Genomic DNA, 27,425 nt, shown 5'->3' with positions numbered 1-27,425 from the left:
TTTTCTTTCTTTTTTCTTAAAATCCTTTCCTGATATACAAAGAACATGCAGCATGAATTTTAAACGAAGTTATGAAGTGGTGTAATAGACATGAGAAAAAACAAGATATTGTAATGCAAGTAGGTCATGTACTATGATTATTTGCCAGCTTTCTTGTATTCATGCTATCATTAACATAATTAACAGTCTTGATTGCAATTGATCATTGAATCATTTTTATAGGATACTAAGAGCGGCTCTCATCATGACAACCTATCCCTTCCTCCTAAAAAACAGCCAGTTATGGCCAAGACATTGGTGGAATAGGAATTCCTTAGCAGTTTATTCAAGACGTAAACTGGGCAGATATGAATTCATCTCCCTGTTTCGCTCGTCAAGCTAATTTGTAAACCTCGCCTGCGATGCGCTTCATCATTCACCCGGTCGCGGACACAGTTTTCTGCGAGGCTTTTATTTTTTCACATGATTCATGAGCGCTTACGGCGATACCAAGCACGGCCCCAAGCGCGCCTAAATTGCATCACCAGTGCTTTATTTCACCTCTTAAGTGCTCGGCTGCATAGTCCGGGAAGTCGGCACGCGATGTGCTGGGTGGCGGCATTCGGTGACGATGCGCAATATGCCTAGGTGCGGCGACAAAAAATATGCGCGCAACGTGTTTGGCCTCGCATTTCGGGACGCCGACGCGCGCCCGCTGCGGGACGAGGTTGGCCGTGGGGTCCGCTGCCGATGCGTAAAATGACCATCCGCTGTACCGAGGAGCCGGCGGGGGAAGCGCTTCGTTCCTTGCGAAGAAGCACACTGCCGCGAGTCCGCTAACGCGTTGTTCTTGCCCGCTAAGTTCGAGGTTCGTCTCGCGTGCCGACGCCGTGAGCGGAGTTAGGCCTAGTGACGACTCCGAGCAGTAGACGCGCCGACCGCGGTGCCAGATGTTTCAAAGTACGTAATGCGTGGTTGCGAGTACAAAGAGTCGTCCTGCGATCATCATCGTCACGACGTCCGAAGTGCGCATAAGCAGAACCTCCAACCACGGATACGACGAGTCAACGCTAAAGAGTCGGTCCGAGACGCGCGTTTGCGATGTTCGCTATGAGTGCGGTGCGCCATCATAATCCCACCGAGCTTCCGCTAGTAGCTCCAAACTAAAACGTAGTCCTTATTCAAAGTTATCGTCGAGCCGTGAACACAGAGCGATTGCGAATACGCCACGAAGTAGCGCGACTTTCGACAGCCATGAGCTCGAGACGCACGAGCTGCAGACGACGATCTCTCCCGGAGCGAACATCGGACCAATGGCGAGGCGCGCTGGGGCAACATGGCGGACGCGGCCAATCGGAGGGCTCGAAACGACCTTCGAACATTTGCTTTTTGTGCGCTTGTTTTCTAAGGGAGGAGCCAGCTGCGGTGGGGAATTTGAAGACGGAGAAATGCGCTTTCCGATGAGCCCAAGATATCGGCGCTCGGTGGCGTCGTTGCGGCGCTATGGTTTTTTGAAAATCAGTGTTTTTTTGCGATTTCCCCAATAATTTTCGCCACCTCGGCAGGCGCAACAATTTTTTTATAGCACTTCTACGCGGTTTTCGGTGAAGATATTTTGGAATCGGATATAAAAAGGGCTACAGGAACTGAGAATGTGATTTTCAAAAAATCGATTTTTTTGCCGTTTTTCGCAATACGAAAGCCGCGTCCCCCCTTAAGTGGACCACTTATATGCCTGCAAGCAGAGAGCTCTACGAATGAACATAGATTCCTTCAAGGCATCGGTGAGATGGATGAGGCGTCCGACGAAGACCTGTGCAATGAACTAGGCACCGTGCGTTGTACCGCAAAAGCAACCGCAGATGCTCTCATCATTCTAGAGGAGTTTTGTTACGATGTCCCAGGCAATACTCTTGCGTTAGAGGGTTTGTCATATGCCCACAAATTAGTCCTTGCCGCCTAGCTGTCCACAAAAAACACACAAGCATCACGGACTACTTCTCAAGATAAAGGTACGCGATAAAGGAATTGAAAATGTGCATTTTTGTTATGCATTTGTTGATTCGACATTCGGATAATTCGGACATTTTTTTCACTCCCTTGAGATACGAATTAATGAGGTTTTACTGTAATACCTCGTTAACTCAAACTTGCATATCTCAAAAAATCGGCTAAGCCGAAATTTTCCGTGGCACTGAACGATTTCCCATAGGTGCAATGTATTTAGTGCCCTTTATTTTGAAGTATTTCCGTGCTCACTTTCGGTTATCTCACAATCTTGACAGAGTGGAATAAAAACTTCACCGCCGAACCGTTTCATAAAATACTAGCGGCAAACTGTCATACATTTCACAAGGTTCACGCGAAGCTGCCGCACTTACGACGAAGTGGACACTGTTCCCGAAAGTGAAGTCTGAACCTAGCGGCATAACTTGTGTCAAGCAAACTTGTGTCACGTCATGTGACGCTATAGAAGTGCACATAGGCAGGCCCTGCAAAAGAGCACTGGTCGTACATGTTTTGTTTACCGTAGAGCTGTGCGAATAGCAAAATTTTGGGTGCGAAGCGAATTCGAATATTGAAGTGTGAGTGCGAATTGAACAGAATATTTTTCGAATAATTCTCGAATATTTCTAGAATATTTTTCTAATACTTCGAAGAGAAACTGCAGAAAAAAAAAGCTAAGAGAGAATTCCTAAGCATATTCTTATGAGATAGCAACATGAAAGTGTTTCTTTTCGCTAGGTTGATGAAGCACTGGCGGGGTGGTGTTTCATAGTTGTCTTATCAAGAATGAGGCAATGTAGAGGCCGAATTCGATTTATGTACGTGATTTGGTGCAGCCAAAGTGTTGCTGACAACACTTTACACGTGATAGGCAAAGGTGCCGTTTCCTCAGCCTCTCCTCCTCTTTCTGTGGAACTTTTGTGGAAGCCCAACTGATGTGGCGGACAAGTTCCAAATCTGCCTCCTAGACGTCGATATATAAGAACATCTGAAATTTTGGATGCGAAAAAGCTTCGGCTTCCGATTTTTCGCACTTCCTGCCCAAATTTGAGGTCCAAAACAGCATTAATTGAGCCCCCATCTCTGTCACATCTTTCATCTCCATGTTAGAACTGCGTTTTCCTAGTTAATACATTTGCGACCGTAGCAGAGCTTAAAAGGCAGCTTTGCCGCAATACTGGGGTGTGATGCGGTGAAGCATATTGAAAATCTAGGGACCACTTCCAATCGGACGTTGACTATCTCTTGGCAAAGTTCGACCGTAACGGAGCTTGAAAGGCAGCTTTGCCGCAATACCGGGATGTGATGAGGCGAAGCATACTGAAAATCTAGGGACCACTTTTAATCGGACGTTGCTTTTTGGCAAAGTTCGACCGTAACGGAGCTTGAAAGGCAGCTTTGCCGTGATACGAGTGTGTAATGTGGTGAAGCATATTGAAAATCTGAAGGGGTCACTTTCAATCGGGTGTAGACTGTATTTGTTTTTGGGAAGTTCGAATAGTAAAATTCCAGTGCAAATCGAATCGAATAGCAAACACTATTCGAAAAATATTCGAAATTTTGAATATTCGCACACCCCTAGTTTACCGTCAGAGATGTGATTCTAGCATTATATTTTTACGCAAGGCACGTAACGTGAATTTTTTTGTCGGCCGTGCGATGTGGTGAGGATAACGCCACCAAAGCAAAGCAAGTCATTGATGCTGCAGAGAAAGATAGCCCTAATCAAAGAAGCGGATTCGAGGCTCGAAGTTTCCGGATGTCATTACGGCACCAACTGTGCGGTTGCGTCGTGCGAGAGGAGCCCCTTCCAGTCACAACACTGACAGATAAAGCCTATTCGCTGGACTTAGCAGTGGGCTACACTGATCTCGTCTGCAACATCGGCTGGTTTGACCACTTTCTTATGCGAAACAATGTGGAGTCACGCACAGTGATCGAGGCAGCGTCGACGCAGCTACTCAAGGGGCGACATCAGCCGAAACAGGAAACATGCTTCGCATGATGCGAAATAATGTTGCGTGCAGCAGTGCAGATCGCCACATGAGACGTGTTAAGCAACTTGAGAAAGCTTTGCTAGGTGCAAGTGTTACTGAGAGGCAGACCAGCAGACCAGCTTTAGTTGGTATTTCTGCACTAAATAAAAAGGCAGTGCCGAAAAACACAACTGGTTGACAGCTCTGGTATGTCATTATTTTTCTTTAATACCTTTACAAAAAGCCAGTTAGGCGCTCCTCTTAAGAAACTGGTCAGCAGTGATAACGTTTTTAGATAGAACTGGACTCCTCAATGGAATTTGCGCCACTTTGCTTATCTAGAAAATCTGCTTATGTCAAAGTTTTTTCTGGTTTTTACTACTTCGAGGTAACGAGGTATTACTGTAGTATGCCCTCCAGTATAGAGTAGAGTAGACTCTCAATAAACGAAACTCTCTTAAATGAAATTGCTGCTTAAGGGGGGACGCGGCTTTCGTATTGCGAAAAATGGCAAAAAAATCGATTTTCTGAAAATCAAATTTTCAGTTTCTGGAACCCTTTTTCTATCTGATTCCAAAATATCTAAACTGAAAACCACCCAGAAGTGCTTCGAAAAATTTGTTTTGCCCTCCGAGGTGGCGAAAATTATTGTGGAAATGGCAAAAAAACAGCGATTTTCAAAAAACTGTAGCTCCGCGATGACGCGACCGCGAACCAACTTTTTGGGCTTGTCGGAAAGGGCATTTCTCCGTGTTCAAATTCCCCGCTTCAGCGGGCTCCTCCATTCAGAAAGAAGCGCACAAAAAGCAAACACTTGAGAGTCGTTCCGAGGCCTCCGATTGGCCGCGTCCGCCATGTTGCCCCAGCTCGCCTCGCCATTGGTCCGATGCTCGCTTCGGGAGATCGTCGTCTGCGCGTCGCGAGTTCACGGCTGTCGAGAATCGCGCTACTTCGTGACACGTTCGCAATAGTTCTGTGTTCACGGCTCGACGATCACTTAAAATATAATTACGCTTTAGTTTGGAGCTGCAAGAGGAAGTTCGATCTGATTACGATGGTGCGCCGCGCTCCTAGCGAACATCGCAAACGCGTGTCTCGGACCGACTCTAGCGTTGACTTCAGCGTCGGATTCGCGGTTAGATGTTCTGTTTATCAGCACTTCTGACATCGTGACGAAGGCGATCGCGGGACGACTCTTTGTACTCACGACCACGCATTACGCACTTTGAAGCAACGGGCACCACGGCCTGCGCACCTACTGCTCGGAGTCGTCACTAGGCCTAACTCCGCTCACGGCGCCGTTTGGCGAGACGAACCTCGAACTTTGCGGGCAACAACAACGCGCTAGCGTGCTCGCAGCTATGTCCTTCTTCGCAAGCGAAGAAGCACATCGCTCGCCGGCGCTTCGGAACCGCGGATGGGCATTTTACGCATCGGCAGTGAACTCGACAGCCAAGCTCGATCGTCAGACCCCACGGCCACGGACTGCTCGGAGCAGCGGTAGCAATTTCGCGCGTCGGCACCCGAAAATGCGATACAAAGTATACTGCGCGCAGATTTTTCGTCATCGTAGCTTTGCATTCGCGCATCGTCACCGAACGCCGTCACCAAGCACATCACGCGCCGGCTCCACGGACCCCGCGGCCGAGCACTTCGCGGTCAGAGTGCTGTCAATAAGCACTAGTGATGTAATTTAGACGTGCTTGGAGCCGTGCTTGATATCGCCGCAGGCGTTTATGAATGTTTTGAAACAATGAAAGCCTCGTAGACTAGCGTTGCCGCGGTCGGCCGAATGATAATACGTTTCATACGCGAGAGCGGCAAAAGACCGTGTAGGAAGCAGGGGGACGAATTTTTATCTGCCCGACTCGCGTCATTGAATAAACTGCTCAAAAATCCCTGTGCCACTAATGTCTTGGCCATAACTGTTTGCTATTTGGAACGAAGGCAACGGCTATCATGGTGTGAGCCATTTTCTCTCACAACAAACCTTTCTCTTTATAAAAATTATTCTATGATTAATTGTAATTAATAAGCAAGACTTAATTATGCTAATGACAGCATAAATACAAGAAATATGTGTAATTATTTCAGTACATGGCCTTATTACATTGCAGTATCTTCTTTTCTGTCATGTCTGTCACACCACTCCTTCATACAGAGAACTTGGTTTGAAATCCATACTGATTTTTTTTTAGATCAAAAAAAAAAAAAGAAGGAGGTTATGAAAAAAGAACAAAGGCACACTGCAGAAAGGCCACATGTCCAAGAAGTGAAACATCATAAAAAAAAACCAAAGATCACTATCTTTAGGTGTTTTAGAGAAGGCCAAACTTTAAACGCCGTTTTCTCAATACTGTTTTTTTGGCATCTTGCTCAGCTTGTGGAGCAGATATCTTGGCAACTACTACACAAATTTTGATTCCGTTTTTTCTTTTTCAATCCTTGAAGTCTTGTTCACAGGATGACATTATTCTTTACCTTGCTTAGGGCCTAGTTTTTTTTTGTAAGTGATAATTAGTGCGTGAGAAGTTCTGATGCAATACATGAAGCTGATGTGGATGTTATTTGTAAAAAAACTAAAAGCAATAGACAATTTCTAATAATGTCATCCTGTGTAGAGCTCTTTTGAGTAAAGATCAAAACCACTTGGACCTTCCTGGCATGTTTTGTTACAATGCTAGGCTTTTCACCAGCAGACTATGTCATCAGATCACGTAACATAGTGTAATTTGAAAACTACTCGAGATATCGCAATGAAACTTTATATATAGCTATTCGAGGCACTCTTCAGTATGTCTGTCAAATTTCATTACTCTAGGTCAACAAACAAAAAAGTTTTTTTCGATCGCCACCTCCCCCCTTAAATGGAACAACTGCCTCTAACATGATTGGTTTTGTGCTTGAATTCTGCACCCCTTTTCATCTCTCAGTAAACGAAACTCCTGTTAAATGAAACATATTTTCCTGGTCCCTTCAGCTTTCGTTTAACAGGAGTCTACTGTACATAGCGTGCCTCCGCCAACAAACCACTCCCTCGTGAATTGTCGAAGAAACCTTCCTTGGCAATGTCCCTCTTCCCCATCACATACACAGTCATAGACAACTTCTCGGTCGCTTTCACCCAATGCCACAAAGCCAGTACCATTGTGGCCATATGTTTGCAAGCATCCGCTAAGCTTATATTTGTTTGACTTCGTACGAAACATTTTCAACAAACTTGCACGAAAATATAAGGGAATTGAAATTTCCTCACATAAAATCACGAGGTGTTTATTAAAAATAAAAAAAATTAGGAAATTTAAGGATCTTCAAGGATTCGTAAAAATTACAGGACTTTCAAGGCCTTGAAAATGAACTTTTCAAATTCAAGGATTTCAAGGACCCACACAAACCCTGCATGAAAAGGCTGTGATGGCACCTTGTCATCACTTGGTATGGCTCCTCAATGCAATCGTTTACGCATCAAGCATGGGTCATTACCTCCTTCCAAGGTGTCATTTTCAGATGCCGCATCAATTTAGAGAGGCTATGCCCGTCTTAGCAAAGAACCACTCAATGTATGCAGCCGAAAGGGCTCTTGGCACTTTACTAGGGCAGCAAGCTATGCACGATTCCAGAAACACTGTCGCGGACACATTCATTGCTGTGCCACGCGGTATTTCATCAGTGATGCCAGTAACCACCCAAGAATAGTCCACAGTAAGCTCCTCCTCAGACGATGACTACTAGTTTCTAATATAAGATTCCATGAATAAAGGTACCACTTCAACATTTGTTCACCTTGAGTAACATTATTTTTTGTGACTAAAAGGTCATCTCAATTACAATAGCCATCCCTCGCATTACAAAAGAGTAAATATGGCAACAGGGGAGCCAACCTATGGAGCACTGCAATATCAATACTGGGGAACTGACATCAACTTATTATTTGCAGTGCAAAGACACACAGAACAAAAGTTCTTACATGTGGCCCCAGCCTTTTGTACGCACCACTGTTTATATATAACTCTGGAGGCACAACACCCAAGTGGCAACACGTACCTCTCTATCCGTTCGTCCCTAGGAAGCGGTCTGGTCCAGTCCTCGTCAGTGTCGAGGTTGCGCCGCCCCCCATTGCGGCGGTCCCAGTTGCCGCCACCGCCACGGTCGTCCCGACCCCAGCCCCCACCGTCGCGGGAGCCCTCACGAGGTGCCTCGCGAGGCATGTCATCCGGGCTGCGCCAGTTCGAGCCTCCACCCCTGCAACAAGTCATAGGTTTGCTCAACGCTACAATACAGGCATTTGAGAATACATTTCATTTCAAATCGGGCATTATGCATGAGCATGCCGCGCGAGATGCTGTCGGCCATTTTGTGATAACAGCAGCTTGTAAATGTTGAAATATATGCACTTCTATCTCTCCCATACAATCATGATCCCTGTGACGATACCTTAAAATGCAGGTTTGGGCAGATAGCCTAACGGCATTTTTTGCTGGTCGATTCGAGGCAGCTTTAACTGCTCCAAGGCAATGAATACGAATCCCACTGGCCGTTTTGGATTAACTCCCTCTGCGCCGGTCACTCTTACTTGCCCTGGTGCCGAGGCACGGATTCGAGTGGCAATGGCCGGAGTTGCCTGCGCGAGATCTGTCATGTCTTGCGTTGGGCATAGCTTCCAGCACTGCTTTGTGGCACGTGTTCGTGCACTTCCTGTGTACTAAATCGCAGTGTGTTTTCGTTTCCCACTGGCAAATATGAATTTGTGAAATCCAATCGTTCGCTCCAGGATTTTGGCAGCTGTTCCGATCGACCAGTGAAAAAATGCATAAGCCCAATTAGCTGCGAGCCTGAAATATCAATTCACTACAGTCAGATACAAGTGAAGTCGAGACCCCACCCTGATGACCAAGGCGCAGCAGCCGATCCCCTCCACGACTAAAGAAATAGTCCCGCTCATGCTTGGCTCATTACACCCGTCTGGAGTGTGCGCCCCATTGGGGCAGACTTGCGTGCATCCGCCCTTGAGGAGGCGGATGCCGCAGACTTCTGAAGTTGTACCCCGACTTATAAAAATGACATCTGACATGTGGCGAGAAAAAGAGAGATCATCACTTTCACAAGATTCTGTCTCGACTAGATTTCAGATTCCCCTATATCGGGGAGTCTCAAACTCACCTCAGCTCCCGCAACACTTAATCCCGCAAGGGCCAGGTCAGTGTTCAAGGTAAGAGTGGGAGGGGCTGACGCTGCCATTTGAAAAATGACCTTTCCTATATCTCAAACCTGGGTCATTTCTGAAGGGGATTTGGCGCCAGGATTCCAACAAACATACCTCAAATAAAACTAAAATCTGGACACCCATTCTAATATATAAGGTTTTCTTTCACGGTTATGTATCAATATGTGGTGAACGCAGTCAGTGCCTCACGAAAAAAATGCTTTAGACCAGTCATGCCGCGCAGCTAATGAACATACTTATTAGGGGAAAAAATGGGACGAACACAGTCATGTGCGGGCCACTAGCGGGAGGTTCACGGGCTGCGGGTCACGTGTTAGAGACCCCTCCCTTACATAAACGGGCAACAGCATTCTTGGTACAATGCCAGGCACACTACAGCAGGTGCTAGGAATTCGAAATGTTGTGAAAGAATATCTTTCTAAGTATCTGTGCGAGTATGGAGCCCGCTTGTGAACGCGTTGCTGCATGCATATGTGGCTTTGCCCAAGACTTGGAGAGTCCGCATTTCACCTATTGTGTAATACATCGCATCTCTTCAAGCAGAATACAGCACGGCTGGCTGAAGTCTATGCCAAATCTCTATCCCCTTACAATACAACGTTAGTTACAACATTACCATAGCTGAATCAAAAATCCTCCTCCGACAGCTACGGCTTCTTTGAGACAGTTGCGAGTTGAGACAGCTGAATTAAGTGTCCCTGCTCCAGTGGTCAACAGGCATTGAAAATCAGGGGAGATATCTTACACACGTTTGTGATCCGGAAAGGGCAGTGCTGTCAATCATTTTGTCAAAGCACGTCACAGTACAGACGGAGACACCATTCCATCCAATAGAACGGATACAGAAAGGTCTCCGGACGACCTGGGTTGGATTGAAACACCAGCACTTGGGCCAGCACAAATCAGCCTGCTTTGTGTCTGGCTTACTGCAATCCCGCGCCAATAATTTGCGAAAATTACAACCAGTGCTCCCACTGAACGTCTCAAGAGATTGCGACACCACCTAACAACCAATCAAGAAATTAACACAAATAAATTGTTAAAGTCATCGCACTCCTCAATTTCAAGCTTTCAAAAACAATGCCCCCTCCCCTGTCAATACTGATATTCAGTAATACAGTAGAACCCCGCTGTTGCGTTCCCGGCTGTTACGTTTTCCTGGCTGTTACGTCGTTTTCGGCCGGTCCCGGCACAGCTCCCATAGGATCCAATGCATTGGGAACCCCGCTGCTGCGTCGCAACTGTGGGACCGTTCCCGCATCATACGTTGCGAAGTGCCACGACGCGCCGGCCCGAGCGGCCATGTTGTCTTTCACGTAGCTTGGCTTGGCGGCTTGACAATGGGATTGGCCGCCCAAAGTGCCGGGGGCAACACCTATGACGTATTTTCGGTTCATGCCAGCAAAAGCATGACCTTTGAGATCCGTATTTTGAGCCCGATTCAAAGGGTATAGCCCGATCGCCATCACCATCGCCCATGTGTGCCCGTGCTAAAGTCCCTAGACTTTTCCCTAGGGACTTTAGCCCATGCTACCCGTGCTTGCTGCGGTCTTCTCGCATTGCCTTTGTTTCGTGTCGGTCGTTGCGCAGGTTATACGAGCGTGCAGCATAGTGCCTTTACACTTCCAACGCTCCAAATAGTCTTCAAACAGGATGACATCAAGAAAGCGGAAATCACTTTCGCTGCAAGAGAAGTTGAACATTCTCCGCGCTGTGAAAGAGAACCCGACGCGGAAGAAGGCGTGCATAGCGAAGGAGTTAGGACTGACGCCTTCCACCTTGAACTCCATCGTTGCAAAACGGATCGAAATTAAAGAAAATGCCCGAACCTTCGACGTCAAGTGCAAGCAAGCCCGGAGTTCGGAGCACGTGCAGCTTGACAAGGCCGTTTTCGAATGGTTCGAACAAGCCAGGGCCGCAGGAGTTAACTTCGACGGTACCATCCTGCGAGAGAAGGCACTCGAGATCGCCGACAAGCTCGGTATCGACGGTTTTTGTGCATCTAACGGTTGGATCGACCGTTTCAAAAACAGACATGGATTACGCTACCGCACTGTCAACGGAGAGGCTGCAAGCGTGGACACGGAGACTGTTGAGGCCTGGAAAGAGACCGTGGTGTCTATCATAAAGGACTACGAGCCGAGAGACATATTCAATGCCGATGAAGCAGGCCTTTTTTTCACGGTACAGCCCTCTAAGACGCTGAGCCTAAAAGGCGAGGCTTGCCACGGTGGAAAATGCAGTAAGGAACGACTAACGGTGCTGCTGTGCTGCAACTCCGATGGTTCGAAAATGATGAAACCGTGGGTGATAGGAAAGTTTCGAAACCCACGCTGCCTTAAAAATGTCCGTCACCTGCCCTGCCACTACAACAATAATACCAAGGCGTGGATGACGTGTTCACTTTTTGAGTTCTTGAGATACATGGACTCTAAGATGGGCTGCCAGAACAGAAAAGTCGTTCTTTTTCTCGAAACTGCTCCGCACATCCCAAGGACACTGCGTCGCTGCGGAACGTAAAGGTAGTTTTTCTTCCTGCCAACACCACAAGCCACCTTCAGCCCTTGGACGCTGGAATAATAAAAAATGTAAAGCACTTCTACCGCAAGTGCATTGTAAAGCAGTCCCTGGCCAGCGTGGAGCGTGGGCAGCAGCCGGCAGGCGTCACCATCTTAGATGCCATGCATTATTTAGCATCGGCGTGGAGCGCCGTCACTGCTGCTACAGTTGAACACTACTGCTTCAACAAGTGTTTCGGTGTGCGCGCAGATGACACAACAGAAGCTGTTGGAGACGGTGCGTTCGCAGACTGCGACGAACTGAACACTGCCATGGAGACTGTTGGTGCCAGTGGAATCGCGTACAGTGACTACGCTTCTGTTGACGACGCCGTTGTCACCTCCGCGATGTTATCCGTCGACGACATCGTGGCTGAGTGCGCCGATCCGTGCGCCAGTGACGAGGAAGTTGAGGAGGAGGTGGAGCGGATACCGGAGCCAACGTTCTCATCGGCCGTAGCGGCACTGGATTTATTGCGAAGATATGTGCGCACCAGTGACGATGGCGAGAGCCACATGGCACTACAGGTGCTTGAAAAACGCCTTGTGCTTGTCGGGCGTGAGAAGATGCGCCAGGCAACGCTGCATGATTTTTTCAAGCGAAAGAATTAAAATAAAACTATGTGCAGTTCACCACTACTCTTATTTCTCAATTTTTCGCGTTTCTCGGCTCTTGCGTTTCCCGGCTCCTATGTTTTTTTTTTTTTACGGTCCCGTGAAAAACGTATTAGCGGGGTTCTACTGTAATAATTCTATGTTTCTTCATGCGTTGAATACATTTCTGAATTCCCTCAGTTTACGATCAAGACGTGACGAGTTCTTCCGGGGTGCTCTCCCTTCGCCTATAGGCCATTTGCTCCCTCTCGTGACAGTTCATTCAATCATAGCATGTGTTCAAGACAGCTCCCCCAGTATCTTATGAAAAATTGTACAAGTTGGAAAACGTGGGAAGGACATCCATGTTCTGTCCCCACTCTACGAGCAAGTTATGGCTATCGCAGCTGATAAGCAGTCTGTGATGGGGCACACATAGCCTGCAAACTGCTTTGGTGACAGCACTGGAGATTGAATACTCACTGGCGTGGTGGGAAAGCATTGTTGCGCACGGGGCCATCATTCCTCTTGTTGCGGCCTCCAAAATTTGAGAAATCGGCACGGCCACCTCCACGGTCACCTGTACATAGCAAGAGGCGACTAAGCGGGTCACTTTGCAAACAGTCACTCGAGTTACAGTGAAACGACAGCATCAAACACAATACGTGAAGACGGCAGTTACTGGGGCATGACTACGAGTGGCACTGGCTAATACTCACAGCGTTAAATCTTGTACACAAATAGTGGAACCCCCAATTACAGGACTGAGGGGACCACGCAAAACTGCAGAAGTACTAGACGGACTGTTGGTTCATGGCAATGAGCCACATCATACAAGCATCACTATTACAGGGGACATGCTGGACAGCTGCAGTGCAGGATGAAATCCTAGAAACCTAGACTGTGCATCCTTCAAAGAGTGCAGCATGTTAGTGTGCTTCATAGTACATAAGACAGTGTGCCATTTGAGTATGACAGTTATTAATAAGGTAGTGATGAGGCCAGTAGCAATGATGTTCAATGAGCTCAGCAAGTTCATGTTCAATAAATGCCGGTCTCGTTTCGTGAATGCTGCCATTAGATTTGTTCTTTGTTCAGCCTACATTTGAGGCAAGTTATAAATTTTTTTCTGGCTTTGGACTTTAGGGGGTTGTTCGGAGCCAGCCTAGATTCTCGAGTTGATATTAGACAATTTTAGTTTAGCGCACGAAGAGGCCTAGTACACGCAACCCATTAGAGGGAGCAAGACTGTGCACGCGCTGAACCTATGAGAGATGCGTGCATTCGTACACCCAGGGGATGCACCCGCTAAATCAGTGCACAGCAAAAGGAAAGGGGAGAAAAATAGAAGCTGAGAATGATTTCACAAAACAATCCGCCATTTTAAAATTTCCCGGGTTGCCCCCTGCCGTTTCAGCAGGGGTCCAGACAACCGATATTGCCAGAACAAAAACCTCCAAGATCAAGAGGCATTTTGCGCCTTTACCACTGGGAGAAGGGCACATGCGCTGCGGCATCATGAAAAAGGCGAATTGTAGATTCCTAAACTAAACTACGCGAGAGCTGTAGGCACTGATTTTGCATGTAGTCACCTCTGCTTGCATCAATGTCACCTGCGGCCTAGTTCACAGGCAAACGTAAGTTGCAAACAATGAGCATTCTGGACTGGATGTCGGGAACGTGGCATTGGCAATGTCTCCGACACGCATTCGCTTTGCAGCTGTGTGCGCCTCCAAAAGTGCAACAAGAACAGCGCAAGCCGACTGGGAATAAAGAGCAGGAAACGCACCCCTGAAGCCGTCCCTTGCTCCCCAGTCGTCACCTCCCTGCGGCTCAGGGTAAGACTTCTGGGCGTAACCCTGGGCGTTCCCCTGAGGAGGTCCAGGCAACACAGACCGATTGTTGCGCAGGTGCGGGGGCACGTAGCGACTCGGACCTGCGAGGGAATCGGAACAACCCTTCAAGCTTCTTGACAAGTAGCGCCTGCTACGAGCTACTAATCTACCACAACCTAGCTTTGCTCTACTACATGTTTGTAAGTAAATCCTGCAAAACAGAACACAATGACACACAGCACTGCAATTTCCTTCAAGTTTCTTCAGTGCCTGAACTGTACAGTTTCTTAGAAATTGCCTAGAGTGAAGAGCTGCGCTGGGCACATTTGTATGTGCGAGAATGCAGACATGCGGCGCCTTCAGATTGTAACATGAAAGACTATTTGATCGGGCAAGTTGGTAATCATCTATCATCGCAGATGGTGCGAAACTTAATATATTAAGGAGAGACACAAAGAGAACACGCCAGAAGCACTTGTGGCTTGTTCTTTTTGTGTCTGTCCTTGATAAAGTTTCATACTACCTATGATGATGGACTTCGGAGTGACAGTGTACAGTCGCGCTCAATATGACTTGCAACACGGAAGCGCGTGGCCTCCACTAGCCCTTATTTCCATAACTAAACGCTGTTCTCTCACTTGAGTATGATCCCAAATAAGAAAATATCATTTAGTTGTAATAAGTTGAAGCCATGCGCAATTTTTGAACTCGTGAGGCCACGCGCTCTCGTGTTGCAAGTCATATTGAGCGCGACTGTACACCAAGAGCCACAATGCAAAGGTGGGCTTGCAGGGTGATGGCTCACAATGGTTCATTTCATACTAAAACACTTTTTCTGGAACGTTTACTACACAAAAGCACGTAATTGTGAGGTCTCCTGCCCAGATATACAAGTAAATAACATAAAAAGTACCAGCAGTTCATTAAGTTGCGGGACAGTCAAGGTTAGAACTCGCCCTGCAAAAGTGTGTGGCCCATCGCTTACATTCACTGCAGTGAGTAAACTTTACGGAAAGATGTAGTACAGATGAAGAACCCTTCGTAATGGTTGCCCATCACAAGGAAACTCTCATAGACAGCGGCGGCAGATTTCTCTCTACGCAACACTGCAGAGAAGCTAGATGGCCTCAACCACAAGGACAGAAAGAGCAGCCACTGAGCTAACACCCACGTGTGTGCATTAACCGAACACAATGCGAACATCAACTCGCAGAGATGTATTCGTCCATGTTCACCACTCAACAAAAAGATGCCCCCTTACTCAACTTTCCCCATGAGGCCTGCTAAGCTATCTTTAAATTAATGGGCGCCTATGACCTCAATTGGCACTGCCACACTTGGGACAGTACATAGGAGCTTGCTGCTAGCACTGACACAAGAAGCACGTAAACTCCACAGATGAAAGATGCTATAAGAAAGTCAACAAGTGCTACAAATGCTAAGCCTGAGCAACAGGTCAGAAAAATGGGCTCACCGGTCTTGTTTCCTTGAGCACCGGAGTTCAAGTCTAGACCAGCAAACTATTAGAGAAGAAAAAAACAAAACAACGCCAGAATGCCACAACTTCCTGCATGCCAGAAGAAAATGAAAAATCGCCATACTTCTTTAGATTTAAAGAGTTACAGCACCTTGAAACGCATCAAATCATTCAAAACATATTAACAGAAAAACGAGTGCGCTTTCGGGGACAGGAATTTCAAGCGCTCATATGGGAAAAACGAGACAGCACTTCTGTCGTCAGATCATACTGTTGCTCTCCGAAACGGCATTGAATTTCGTGTCCCGCAATAACGCTGCTAAGATTTCAGGTGCACTGCAACAAAAAAGAATAATGGTAGTAAAACAGGAAAAAAAAAAAACAATAGAGCGAAACCAAATAAAATGTTCATGCAAACTTTACGGGCAGCTCAATGGCAAGTGCTCAAAAACCACCTGCCATTGCTGCCTCAGCCAATAGTTGAACTTTTTTTTCTTTTTTAAGAGAGGAACCAAGAGCAAACTAATCAAAGACACCGGTAGCAACGGCTCGGGCAAAAAGCGCCTCGCGAGCTGCCACGGCGATGCATTCGCTACACGCTAGCCAAACTACGGGAAGAAACTAAGTCATACAAATAAGAGGCAAGCAAACTGCAGGTATTCGGCGGCGTGGCAACTAGTACTGCGCTGCGCTCGGAAGCGAGTTTAATAAAACCCAAGCCTGCTTAAACGCGCTCCCAATTTCCACTGTTACGCCGCGTTTAAACCTAACCGTAGTTAGCGGCCTGCCGTATGCCAATGGGGCGACGAACGGGGACTCAAATTGCACGAAGGCGCCGAGACCTTGAATGGTGCGCAAGAATCTGGCGACTCAACCAATCGAACGCGGACCGCGACACTGGCACGAACGAGCAGGGGTTAGCAGTGACAGACCACTAGCGAGTTAACATGGCATTGAATGAAAGCGGAGCTTGCTAAGCCTGAAACCGGCAAGGTGCCGGTGTCGCTCGAGGCTCTCAAATGAGTCACGAAGGGACCCTCCCGGAAGAGGGGCACTTGCCGTGTCAGCGTTACCGATCGCAGGGGCAGCCACAGGGGAGGTTTCGGACCACCGGTCGAGCGAGGCGAGCGGGCCGTCGGTGGGCGATATTTTTTTTTCTGCTCTTCGGCGATGCAAGCGAACAAAGGTGAATCGAGGGCACGGATTCGCGTCGGGCTTGTCGCTAAGACTAGTTTGCTGTCGTCCTCCTCAGAGAGTTTACGCTCTGATCACACACAGTGGGTGTCACTCGTGAAAGAGAAAGGTTATTACATTGTTGCAGAGGACCCAACACGATGCAAAATCCAGAGGCACGGAAGGATTCCACAACGGTAAACTTTTATCCCAATGCGCCATCTTCTTGACAGAAACACCGTGCTAACGAGAGCTAACCCTAACTTGGGAATCCTGCAGTTTGTTCTATGCCGAAATAATAAAAAAAACTGCTCGGTACAAAAGGCCAAATTGGCTGAAATTTACCTGCTGCTCTAGACCCTTCCCATTTTGGTTGGATTCATTAATCATATTACACAAAACAATGGATAGTTCACGAATAATACGTGCGACTCAAACCACAGGAATAATCAGTTCCTCTTGCAACAAAGCAGAGGCCGCAGTGACGTCATGTCCTTCTCTCGCAGTTGTCTTGGCCATATCCGTCTTGGAAAAGTACCGGCCAAATGTGGCGCTAGTTACCGGAAAAATAGAAAATTGACAAAATTAGCGTAAATTCTGAAACAACCAAGTATTGAAATTATCTCATAACTATGGTAATGTATCGCGCTTTATACAGCGGTATTATAAAAATGTTTTCAGAAGTACGCACGTGAACAAATACTACTGAACTTCGGAGACATTGCTTCGGCGCCACCATCGCTACAGAAGCTGATAGTGCGCGGGAAAATTTGATTTCCGGAATTCGCTAGGCAAATATCTCAGAATAATAATGAAACAGCAACTTGTCAGCAAGCTTCGCAATTTCTTTCTTTCTTTCTTTCTTTCTTTCTTTCTTTCTTTCTTTCTTTCTTTCTTTCTTTCTTTCTTTCTTTCTTTCTTTCCTTCTTCCTTTCTTTATTTCTTTCTTTCTTTCTTTCTTTCTTTGTTTCTTTCTTTCCGTACCTTTCGTAGCATTTCAATAGGGTAGCGATAAAAGTTTTTGGCCACCGCAGAGCACCTGTATTCTAACAACATTTCATGAAACCATTTAATGTCTCATAATGTTTAATGAAACTTTAAAAGCTTCCAAGGGATATCTACACGCTCATCATGAAACAGCAAACACCTTTTCGTCCCTTCTTTCCGTATTTTTCGTTTCGTTTTGTTTGAAAGCTTGGCTCAGACAGGTTGATACCAGTATTGAATGACTCGCGCCCCATATAAGCTCAGGGTCGTTCCAGGCGTTGACACGCTAGATAAAAACCCTTTTCTTCGTCGTTGATGTCGCGGGTTGATATGTTTGCCTAGTACCGCTGCCGGCTAAACATGACGATGGCGTTGGGCATTACTTCAAGTTATTCTATACCTGTGAGTATGGGGCCTTAGAGTGCGTAAAGTCGACCATCGATTCGCCGAGTGCATGAAATTGTTTCCACAATTGAGCTTACATAAGTATGAGCAGCTATTTTAGTTTCATTTCAGTATACCCTGTTTTCATCACCGCTTTGACTATTTAGCCGCCGTATGGTAAGTTGCATGTGTTTTGGTGTAAGTGCATGCTATCGGCAGTTTCATTTTGTTAGATATATTTAGAGCTTTACTGCGCAGTCAGCACTGAAGCTGATAACTTTAACTTAGACGATTGCGTTGCGTGTATGTCGTGTCGATAAAGAATCGAGTATTGGTGATTTTTCATCAGTGTCCTACATTTTTGCTTGCTCTGTTTAACCATGCACTGTTACCACAGGAAGAAGTGCAGCAGCGTGCTAAACATAACATCGGGTTCGCTCGCTCGCTCATTCATTCATTCATTCATTCATTCATTCATTCATTTTGTGCATTCTACTTCTGCTTGGGCAAGGGGTAATGCCAGGTATTTTTCGCTATCCGCGGTATTGGTTTAAATTTTTGTTGGCCCGGACGAAATTTTCGAGCAGATTTGCCAGCGCTGTGCATTAAAATGAACACGAAAACATGCCGGAACCGCAAGCCCGATAACAAAATCACGTAGATCTAAACCATCTAGTAATCACTTATCTGCCTTCTTTCCCCACCTATGACTAGGGGAAAGTACACTGTAGTGGTAATCGCTTGCAAATGACATCTCGTTCTAAAAAAAAAAAAAAAAAAAAAATCAGTACCCAACAAACCACACCATCTCCCTCGGATCTACCGAAATGACCCAAATGTGGAGCTCATGTGTGTGCATGTGTGTGTGTGTGTGTTTTTCGTTTTTATTTTATCTCACTCTCTCTCTCTCTCTCTGTCCTCTTTCCTACCCCTATTTCCCCACCCTTCTGCAGGGTAGCAAACCGGTCACTCGCGCCAGGTTAACCTCCCCGCGTTTCCTTTTCATATATTTCACTCACTCACTTTCCCAAATTAATGCTTCTTAAAAATTGCCAAAACGTATTCTCTGGGAGCAAATAACTTAAAAGTTACTAAGCACCAAAAATAGCCACCAGAACGTCACTGCGGGACCAACGATTTTCATAAAAACACCATCAAAACAAAACAGCTCACACTTATCCCCAACATGCCCCTGTGGGATCAAAATACTTGCGTGTAAAAAAGCAAAAAAAAAAAAGAAAAGCGACACATGCGCACTTGGTGTTGTGCAGCCGCGGTTTTTCGTTCGGTTTCTGTGCTTCATTGTGTGCTCTGTGGATTCGTGCGGGAGTGTATAGGAGTCATCGTCAAGCTTGCAGGGTTTTTGTGGGTTTTCATCACTACAAAATGTATGTACGGCCATCTCGATGCGACGAAGTTGCAATCGGATATTTGCGTTGTGCGTGAAAGTGGTGTAAATTCAACAGTGCGTGCGAGCGCAATGTTCCGAGTTCACTGCTGCTGTCTTTCTTTCCTTTACACTATACTATGAGTCGAAAGGAAACGCGGGCGCGACGAAATCTTAACATAAGAAGCCGTTTAAGATGATTCGTGACATATAATTCGCTTAATTGTTTGAGGCCGTGGTAATAGAAATAAATGCTGTCTTCCCTTGTGCTTTGTTCTGGCACTATATATATTCACTAAGCGCACTTTTGAAGATGAATCAACACCAAACTAGCCCACCTATAGCTCTCCTGAACTATACAGCTTTACAAACGTGGTTAAAGGGACACTAAAGAGCAAAACGATTTTTTCTTGCATTGCTAAAGTCGTCTTCCCAATACCAAAAACACCACGCTTGCTGCGAGAAGACGCTTAAGAGGCGAGAAACGCGCAAAAGGAAATACAGGTGGCGACGCCACCTTGGAATTCCCGCACCATTGCCATGACGTCACATATGTTTGACGGCGCCTGCTTGGGCCTACGTAGTTCCTAATCGGATTAATCGAAGTACATTGTCCTCTGAGGGGGCCAGAGACTTGACACAACGAGTTTGTGGAAACTTAGTCGAGCCAGTGGCGCCAAAATACGTTAAATGCTCTTTGAAACTCTTTACGTCACGAATTACAAAGTTCAGCGCGAAATTTAAAAATGAAACTTTGAACTTGGTTTTCGCCTCTAATAATAAATCTATGGTGGTGAAATAAACTACACAAGAGTTCTCCGAGCACACTTTATCAATCTAAACCAATTCATTGTTTCCCTTTAGTGTCCCTTTAAGAAGATTCTTCTCGAATCTCGTTTGTTTTTTACATGCGAGAAAGCTTTTAAAATATTATTGAGAGCGCGCAGTTTAGAAATGTAAACGGGAAAAAATATACGGTAGCCTACATATCTCAGTTTCTGCTTACCCGTGTGTGCATGACTCATAATCATGGGCAATCCATCGGTAGGGAGGTGCGAAGAAGACCACTTACCCCCCCCCCCCTCAAGCCACACCAGCACCTGCCCTTGAAGTCCAAGAAAACAGTCCGAGAGAACCAGAGAACCCTCTGGTTCTCTCTGTGGTGCGTTCTCTGGTTCTGCTTTCTTCAAGATATTCAAAAATCGGAGCAAGAAGACAAGCCCTGCAACACAGATTCTTCTATTTGAGCCAGACTGTACAGGATGTACTGAAATTAATCGTTTCCGTATTTACAATAGGTATTATGCCAACCCTCAAGCACCTGGGCAGTTTATTAAAATAATTTTCACAATAAGTGTAATCAATTTCAAAGCAAATCCTGTTCAATTGCACACATTGCACAACGTGCATTATTAGTACAACGAACCGGATTTTTCTGTCTAGCGTCTGGATGTGTAAATGCGCATGCAAGTCAAATTTCGTGCACTTAAATTGTATTCACAGATGTGCCGCTCTTGCCCCAGGCTATAAAACTGGATTTAAGTGCGTGAAATTTGGCTACGTGTGGTTTAGATGTCTTACTGCTACATACAAAAAGCCGCTTCGTCCATTCTGAACAGGCGCCGAGGAATTAACGAGAACACATTCTTAGTAGGCCCCTGGAAAACCTTTTTTTTTTAAATGCATGTTTGCTAGAACGTTTCAAGAGGCGTTTTTTTCTTTTTTTTTTTTGCGCTGTGGAGTTTCCAGGAGATTTGTGGTTTGTTGGGTAGATTTTTCTTTTTATCCGGGAGAATCGGTAAATCACGAACAAAGAAATCCTAGTGCCGTGCCCTCCAGGAAGCAGTGGAAACACTAATGTGTACTGGAGCATTCTGAAGTATTAAAGTGGAACACCTGCGCCCTCTGTAGGAGTACGGGAAAGAAACTAATGCATTAGAGTGGAATATTTTGTTACCGGTGGCCGGGTTTGTACGCGGGACCCCACTCTCCCAAGGTTACCCAAGGCAAGTGTCTTGACCATTTCGGGCTACACAGCGCACATCCATTTTTTTGTTGACTAGGATACCCACATACTATTTCAAAATGTGAATATTCTGAACCCACGTGGATGACTTGTATTTTCTGCCGCAGTGGTTCCCAAGAACAACGTGCCTACGAGGACAGATGAATGGGAACAGCAACGGGAATGTCGACGGCGACAGCGGCGCCTCGAGGCAACAGCAAACGATAATAAAAGTAATAGAAAAGGTTCCGCAGAACCTTCATATTTTGATATAAAACGATTTATATTGCCTTTGAAAAAATATATTGCCAGCAATGCATTTGTGTTTATAAGTGAAGCCGACTTTAAGGGGATGGATATAACTTTGGTCTTTATAAGCTGGCTTTCCCACTTTATGTGTGGCAGTGAAGCCACTCATAACCTCGGTGGCGGTGCCGTATCAATGTGCGCGGTACTCTGCAGTCTGCACAGTGGTTTGAAACATTGATGGGCATGTTCACAACCTGGCCTTGATACCAAACTGGCCCGCACCTTGTCACCTCTGTGTTGCGTGCTAATCAGCTTCGCAGTCCACCCACCTTCACAGAGTGGAATGGCTCCCAAGTTGCTTTTTGCGCGCTAGCTTATATGCCCCATCCATGAAATCGGCGTCGAGGAGTGTGTCCGCGCAAAACAATGGCATCAGAAAAAATCACACCATCTCCCGCTAAAGGGGACCATGAGGCGATGCGAAGCAGCGTTTCGGCATGCGAGCCCGCGTTTCAGAGGGTGAGTGGAGAGCGGCAAAGTGGAAAGGGCAGGGGAGGTGGAGATGAGAAAGGGGAGAGGGATAGTGAAGTGGAGAGGATGTTAAGTGGTGGAGAGGGTTTGCGCATGCAAGTAAGGGTGGTCAAGCCGCACACCACCAGTTTGAACTCCGCCATAAGATGCTTCGCATCTAAAAATTTTACCGAAGGTAACCGATCTGGGAATCGAACCATATGCATTTCCTGCGCGCCAATCAACTATTTTACCAAAACGGCCAATACTGCACTCGGGGGTCGGGGGGGGGGGGTGGAAACTGGTACCATTGCTCCATGCACTCTCTCGAAACCTGAGGACGATAAGGCCATCCTGGTTAACGTAAAGACATTCTACTGGCAATTGCACAAGAGGATAGCACCACTCGCTTGAGCATCGCGAGGAAAACGTCGCTGTAAGTTTTCTTCTTTTCTTTTATCCTCAGCTTCCTTCTTACAGAGACCCGGTATTAAATAACTGATACTCGATTCAGTGACGTTCGCCAGCCATTCTAAGTTCGTTTCATACGAACCGCACAAAAGTCACGACAAATACGAAAAAGGACTCGGGTAATTTCTTGCAAATTTTTAAAAGGACCACATGTTCGCCTAACAAACATAGTATCCGAAAGATTTACCTTATATAAGTCCACTCAGAACACCTATAATTCGAAATATTTTCAGTTTGCATGCCCGAACAAACATTACCCTGATGGTCCCTCTCCCTGGAAGCTGGATTCGGACAGACGATGGATGGGTAGGACGACCATAGGTCGGCAAAAAATGTTGCGCTCACTCAGACTCACTCATGAAATATAGTTTGCCCTTTCATAATAATAATATCTGGGGTTTATTGTCCCAAAACCACGATATTATTATGAGAGACGCCGTAGTGGAGGGCTCCGGAATTTCGACACCTGGGATTCTTTAACGTGCACATAAATCTATGTACACGGGCGGCTACATTTCGCCTTCATCGAAAATGCAGCCGCCGCGGCCGGGATTCGATGACCTCGAGGTCAGCAGTCGAGCGCCATAACCACTAGACCAAGTGGCGGGGCAATTTGCCCTTTGAGCTCATTCGGGCTCAGACTCACTGAATTTTTTCTCAGCCGGACTCACTCGGGCTCAAGCTCACGAAAATATTACTCGCTCGTACTCACTCAGACTCAGACCGAGGGCGCGCTCCAGACCTCATGGCTCTATCTGAGTCTGATGTGAGTCTGAGTGCGTCGATTCATGAGTCCGCTAGCTTAAGAACTGGCTTTTTTTTACTATGGTGTCAATGCTCTTAACACCAATACCTCGCATATTAGGTGCTCTACTTGGCGCCTTTTGATATCGAACCTTCAAATATGGGTTATCAGTGGTTGCAATCCAGTAAGGACAATTTTATTGAAAGTGGTGACTCATACGAGATACTTTTATCAAGAACATCCCGTGAAAGAGTTCGCGGGGGAGGGGGGGACCTGCCCTCCCCCTCCTTCTACGTAAGTTACGCCTCTGATTAATAAATATTGGGCTGGCGTATGAACGCTAGTGCTTTGAAGTACGTGTGAGTCGGCGGGAGTATAAACGTGAGCCGACATAAGGCAGATAGTAATGCTGAAGTTGTGTAGATCGAACCATTGGTCGGCAAAGAAGTGTGGAGCTCACTCAGACTCACCCAAGAAATATATTTTACGCTTAGGGCTCACTCGGACTCAGACTCGCCAAAATTTCCCTCTACCGGACTCACTCGGACTCAGACTCACTAAAATTTTTCTCAACCGGACTCACTCGGACTCAAGCTCAACAAAATATTACTCACGCGGACTCACTCAGACTCAGACTCACGGCTCAATCTGAGTCTGAGTGAGCCGACTCATGAGTGAGTTCGCCGGCCTGTGAGGACGACACATCTCTCTCCCTATTTGGTCTGTCTCACTTGCTTACCACAACAGGAACTGACCTCTCTGGTGCCGCATCAGGCCACTCCTCTCATAATATGCCCGCTACAACATCCTGGTCTCCAGGCTGCAGCAGCGGCGGGTCGCTTATCACGGGAGTTATCAGAATAGTAACGCAGCGAAGGGCAAATAAAACCGGTGGACCCGGACAGGCCGCCACTGGAAGCTGAACGTGGCAACGTTGAACACGCGCACACTCTCCGGTCAAATTATCGCAGCGTCACGTGCTACTGTTGGCGACGTCACAGCACTATACCATCTACGTATGGCCATTTTCTCATGTACGTCATCCCCTCATTTTCTAAAGCGCGCGCCCGCGAGAGGAAGGGCAAGCAGCGTTCACCTTGAAATTTGACCCATTTCCGCGGCGACGTAGCGTTGCAAATTTTGGCAAGACGTGATCGTGAACGCCCAGTGTATGCATTGCGACTCGTTAGCTCAAAATTGTGAAACCTGGTGAGGGGGCCTTTAATGGTATTTAGCGCAAACACTAGACAATAGACAAAGGAGAGGACGTGGCCGCAGCGCAGCGTCCACGTCCTCTCCTTTGTCTATTGTCTAGTGTTTGCACTAATACCATTATGACTGACTTGTTCCAACTCGCCAACAAGCAACGTTGTTGGCGTATCTATCTATCTATCTATCTATCTATCTATCTATCTATCTATCTATCTATCTATCTATCTATCTATCTATCTATCTATCTATCTATCTATCTATCTATCTATCTATCTATCTATCTGTCTGTCTGTCTGTCTGTCTGTCTGTCTGTCTGTCTGTCTGTCTGTCTGTCTGTCTATCTATCTATCTATCTATCTAGCCACCTACGACATAGTGCTCTCGTGGCCGTTTCATTAGTTTGATGTATACCGAAAGTAGTGTGAAGTGACATGACCGTATGAAGAAAATAAATGACAGGTCGTGACATGAAAATCATGACAGGTATGTCATGTACGGCAGGGTTTTACATGACCGATTTCTTCTGGCACTCGCGGCGGGTGTCATTAAATGGGCATATAACAAGATTGGTATCCCAAGACATGACTGTATGACGAGCATAAAGGGCAGGTCGTAACAAGAAAATAATGACACGCATATTATGTAACGAGATTATTTACATGACACGGTTTAGGTGCGCTTGGGGCCGTTGCATTAGTTAGATATATGCCAAAAGTGGAATGACGAGACATGACTGCACGACGAACACAAAGGACGGGTCCTTTGTTTCGGCGTTAGTTACACGGCAAGTTTTTGGTGCGCTCACGGTCACTTCATTTAATGGATACCATAAGTGGTATGGTGCGACATGATGGGCAAGACAAAAATAAGTGACAGGTCGTAACATGAAAATCATGAAATGTGATTATGTCATGATTGAGATCACAAGGTCTTGGTGCACTCGGGGTGGTTTGATTAACTTGATATATATGAAAATGAAATAGCATGACATGAGTGTATGACGAACGTAAGTGATAGGTCATGCATAGTATAATGAGAACTAACAGACAATCAAGCCAAGGAAAGTATAGGGGATGTTATTTGTAGCAACCGTGATACAAATGAGAAGGAAATTAAAGTGGACGAAAAGGTAACTTTGCGCCGGCAGGGACCGAACCCGCAACCTTCGAATGACCTTCGAACCTTCGAATTATGGAATATTTGATCCAGTCGCGTCCCTTCAAATATTCCATAATTCGCGATAGTAATTCTCAACTCAAATACAAAATAATGTAGCGATTGCTACTCGATTCGCACGCAAAATTCAATATTGCTTTAAATCGTTAAAGCGGGCAGGCAACGCTGCAACCACAAGTGACGTGAGAGAAGCACACCACACAAATGTCATAAGGCAGTCAGGGCAGGTAGCCAGAATTTTGTTTTTGGTGAAGGGGGGAGGGGGGGAAAGGAGGCTGTGTTCATCCACCCTTTATGCACCTTCGTGCGTGCGTCTGTGTGTGTGCTGTACATATACACATGAAAAACTGAAAAATTTCTGGGAGGGGGAGGTTGAACCTCCCAACCCCGTCTCCTACTCAGGCTAGGCCAATGAAGGCGCCATTGATGTAATCATAGGCGTATCTACGGGGGGGGGGGAGGCGCTAGCCCCCCACCCCCCCCCCCCCCCCCCCCCATTTTCGACAGTGGTCACTGTCGGCTGCACACTGGGAAACCATCAACTGAGGCGAGTTTTACTTAAACACAGCAATAACTTAATTATATAATGAAACTTGCCCTGCGCTTCTGTTGTGGCGATTGTCTTACGTGTTTCACGACCATAGGCGTGCGCAGGGTTCCCCTTTAGGGGGGGGGGGGGCAAAGGTTCATCGCAGCGCCCCCCCACCCTACAAAGTCAATGTATGGGGAAGATTTTGCGCCCCCCCCCCCTCCTCTTAGGTGACTAGAAGGGTCAATGTACGGGTCGGATTTTGCGCCCTCCCTCTTAGATGATCAGGGGAGGCGGCGCCCCCCCCCCTGGCCCCCCTGTGCGCACGCCTATGCTCACGACCACTCAAGGTAGGTTCCTATGGTGCAGGCCCACAAAAGCGACGCTTTCGCGCTTTGCGCTAGAAGGGTCTCTATAACGTTACAGCAATTTGCCATGATTTTATTCTGCTGTGCCTGGCCTGAAATTTCCACAATCGACGGCTCAAATACGGCCAGGAACCAGTACACGTTTTATGGGTCGATCAAACTCTCTTACAGTTTCAGGAAATTCATTTCCTTTCATTGGAAAGGAATAGCATCACCCCTGCTCCATATCATTGTCATTTTTGTATAAAGTGGCTTTTAATTAGGTGCCCAATGTGGATGCTGACTTCTTTTATTTTTTATTTTATTTTTATTATTTTTTTGACAGAGCTTGTCTATTGTATTTAGTTGTGTCGTTCTTGATCTCATGCGTCTTCTTTGAAATGGATGCTTTGGCAGTACTATTTTGTATGCCCACTCCTGTATGAGCCCTCGGCTTACACCTATTAATAAATAATAAAATAAAATTTCCAATTTGCTATGAGTCGATGAATGTGCAGAAGTTTTGAATGTTTCAGTTGGGCCACATTGGAGGAGCTAAAAAAGGCTTCCGCTTTTGTTGCCGATTAACCTGTTTCGCCC

The 27,425-nt window shown here is 46.4% G+C and overlaps 1 protein-coding gene across 8 annotated transcripts in view; it reads right to left on the bottom strand.

The window, feature by feature from the left end:
* LOC119386892 (ATP-dependent RNA helicase DDX3X) overlaps positions 1 to 17,331 on the bottom strand; it is a 104,427-nt gene extending 87,096 nt beyond the window's left edge. For 3 of the 8 annotated variants that reach the window (XM_049413293.1, XM_049413295.1, XM_049413294.1), the window contains exons 1-5: positions 16,962 to 17,215; positions 15,648 to 15,693; positions 14,128 to 14,274; positions 12,822 to 12,918; positions 8,007 to 8,204 (exon numbers count right to left, since the gene is read on the bottom strand). In XM_049413293.1, the coding sequence (XP_049269250.1) occupies positions 8,007 to 8,204; positions 12,822 to 12,918; positions 14,128 to 14,274; positions 15,648 to 15,693; positions 16,962 to 17,045 (572 nt within the window). In that variant the 5' untranslated portion in view covers positions 17,046 to 17,215. Of the gene's footprint in view, positions 1 to 8,006; positions 8,205 to 12,821; positions 12,919 to 14,127; positions 14,275 to 15,647; positions 15,694 to 16,961 lie in introns of all 8 variants that reach the window. The other 5 variants (XM_049413297.1, XM_037654168.2, XM_049413298.1 and 2 more) reach the window with 4 other exon arrangements.
* Positions 17,332 to 27,425: the final 10,094 nt, after the last annotated feature.

This window comes from Rhipicephalus sanguineus, chromosome 3, assembly GCF_013339695.2.
Source record: "Rhipicephalus sanguineus isolate Rsan-2018 chromosome 3, BIME_Rsan_1.4, whole genome shotgun sequence".
In the NCBI taxonomy this organism is placed as follows: domain Eukaryota; kingdom Metazoa; phylum Arthropoda; class Arachnida; order Ixodida; family Ixodidae; genus Rhipicephalus; species Rhipicephalus sanguineus.
This window is presented reverse-complemented; position numbering and strand designations above follow the sequence as displayed.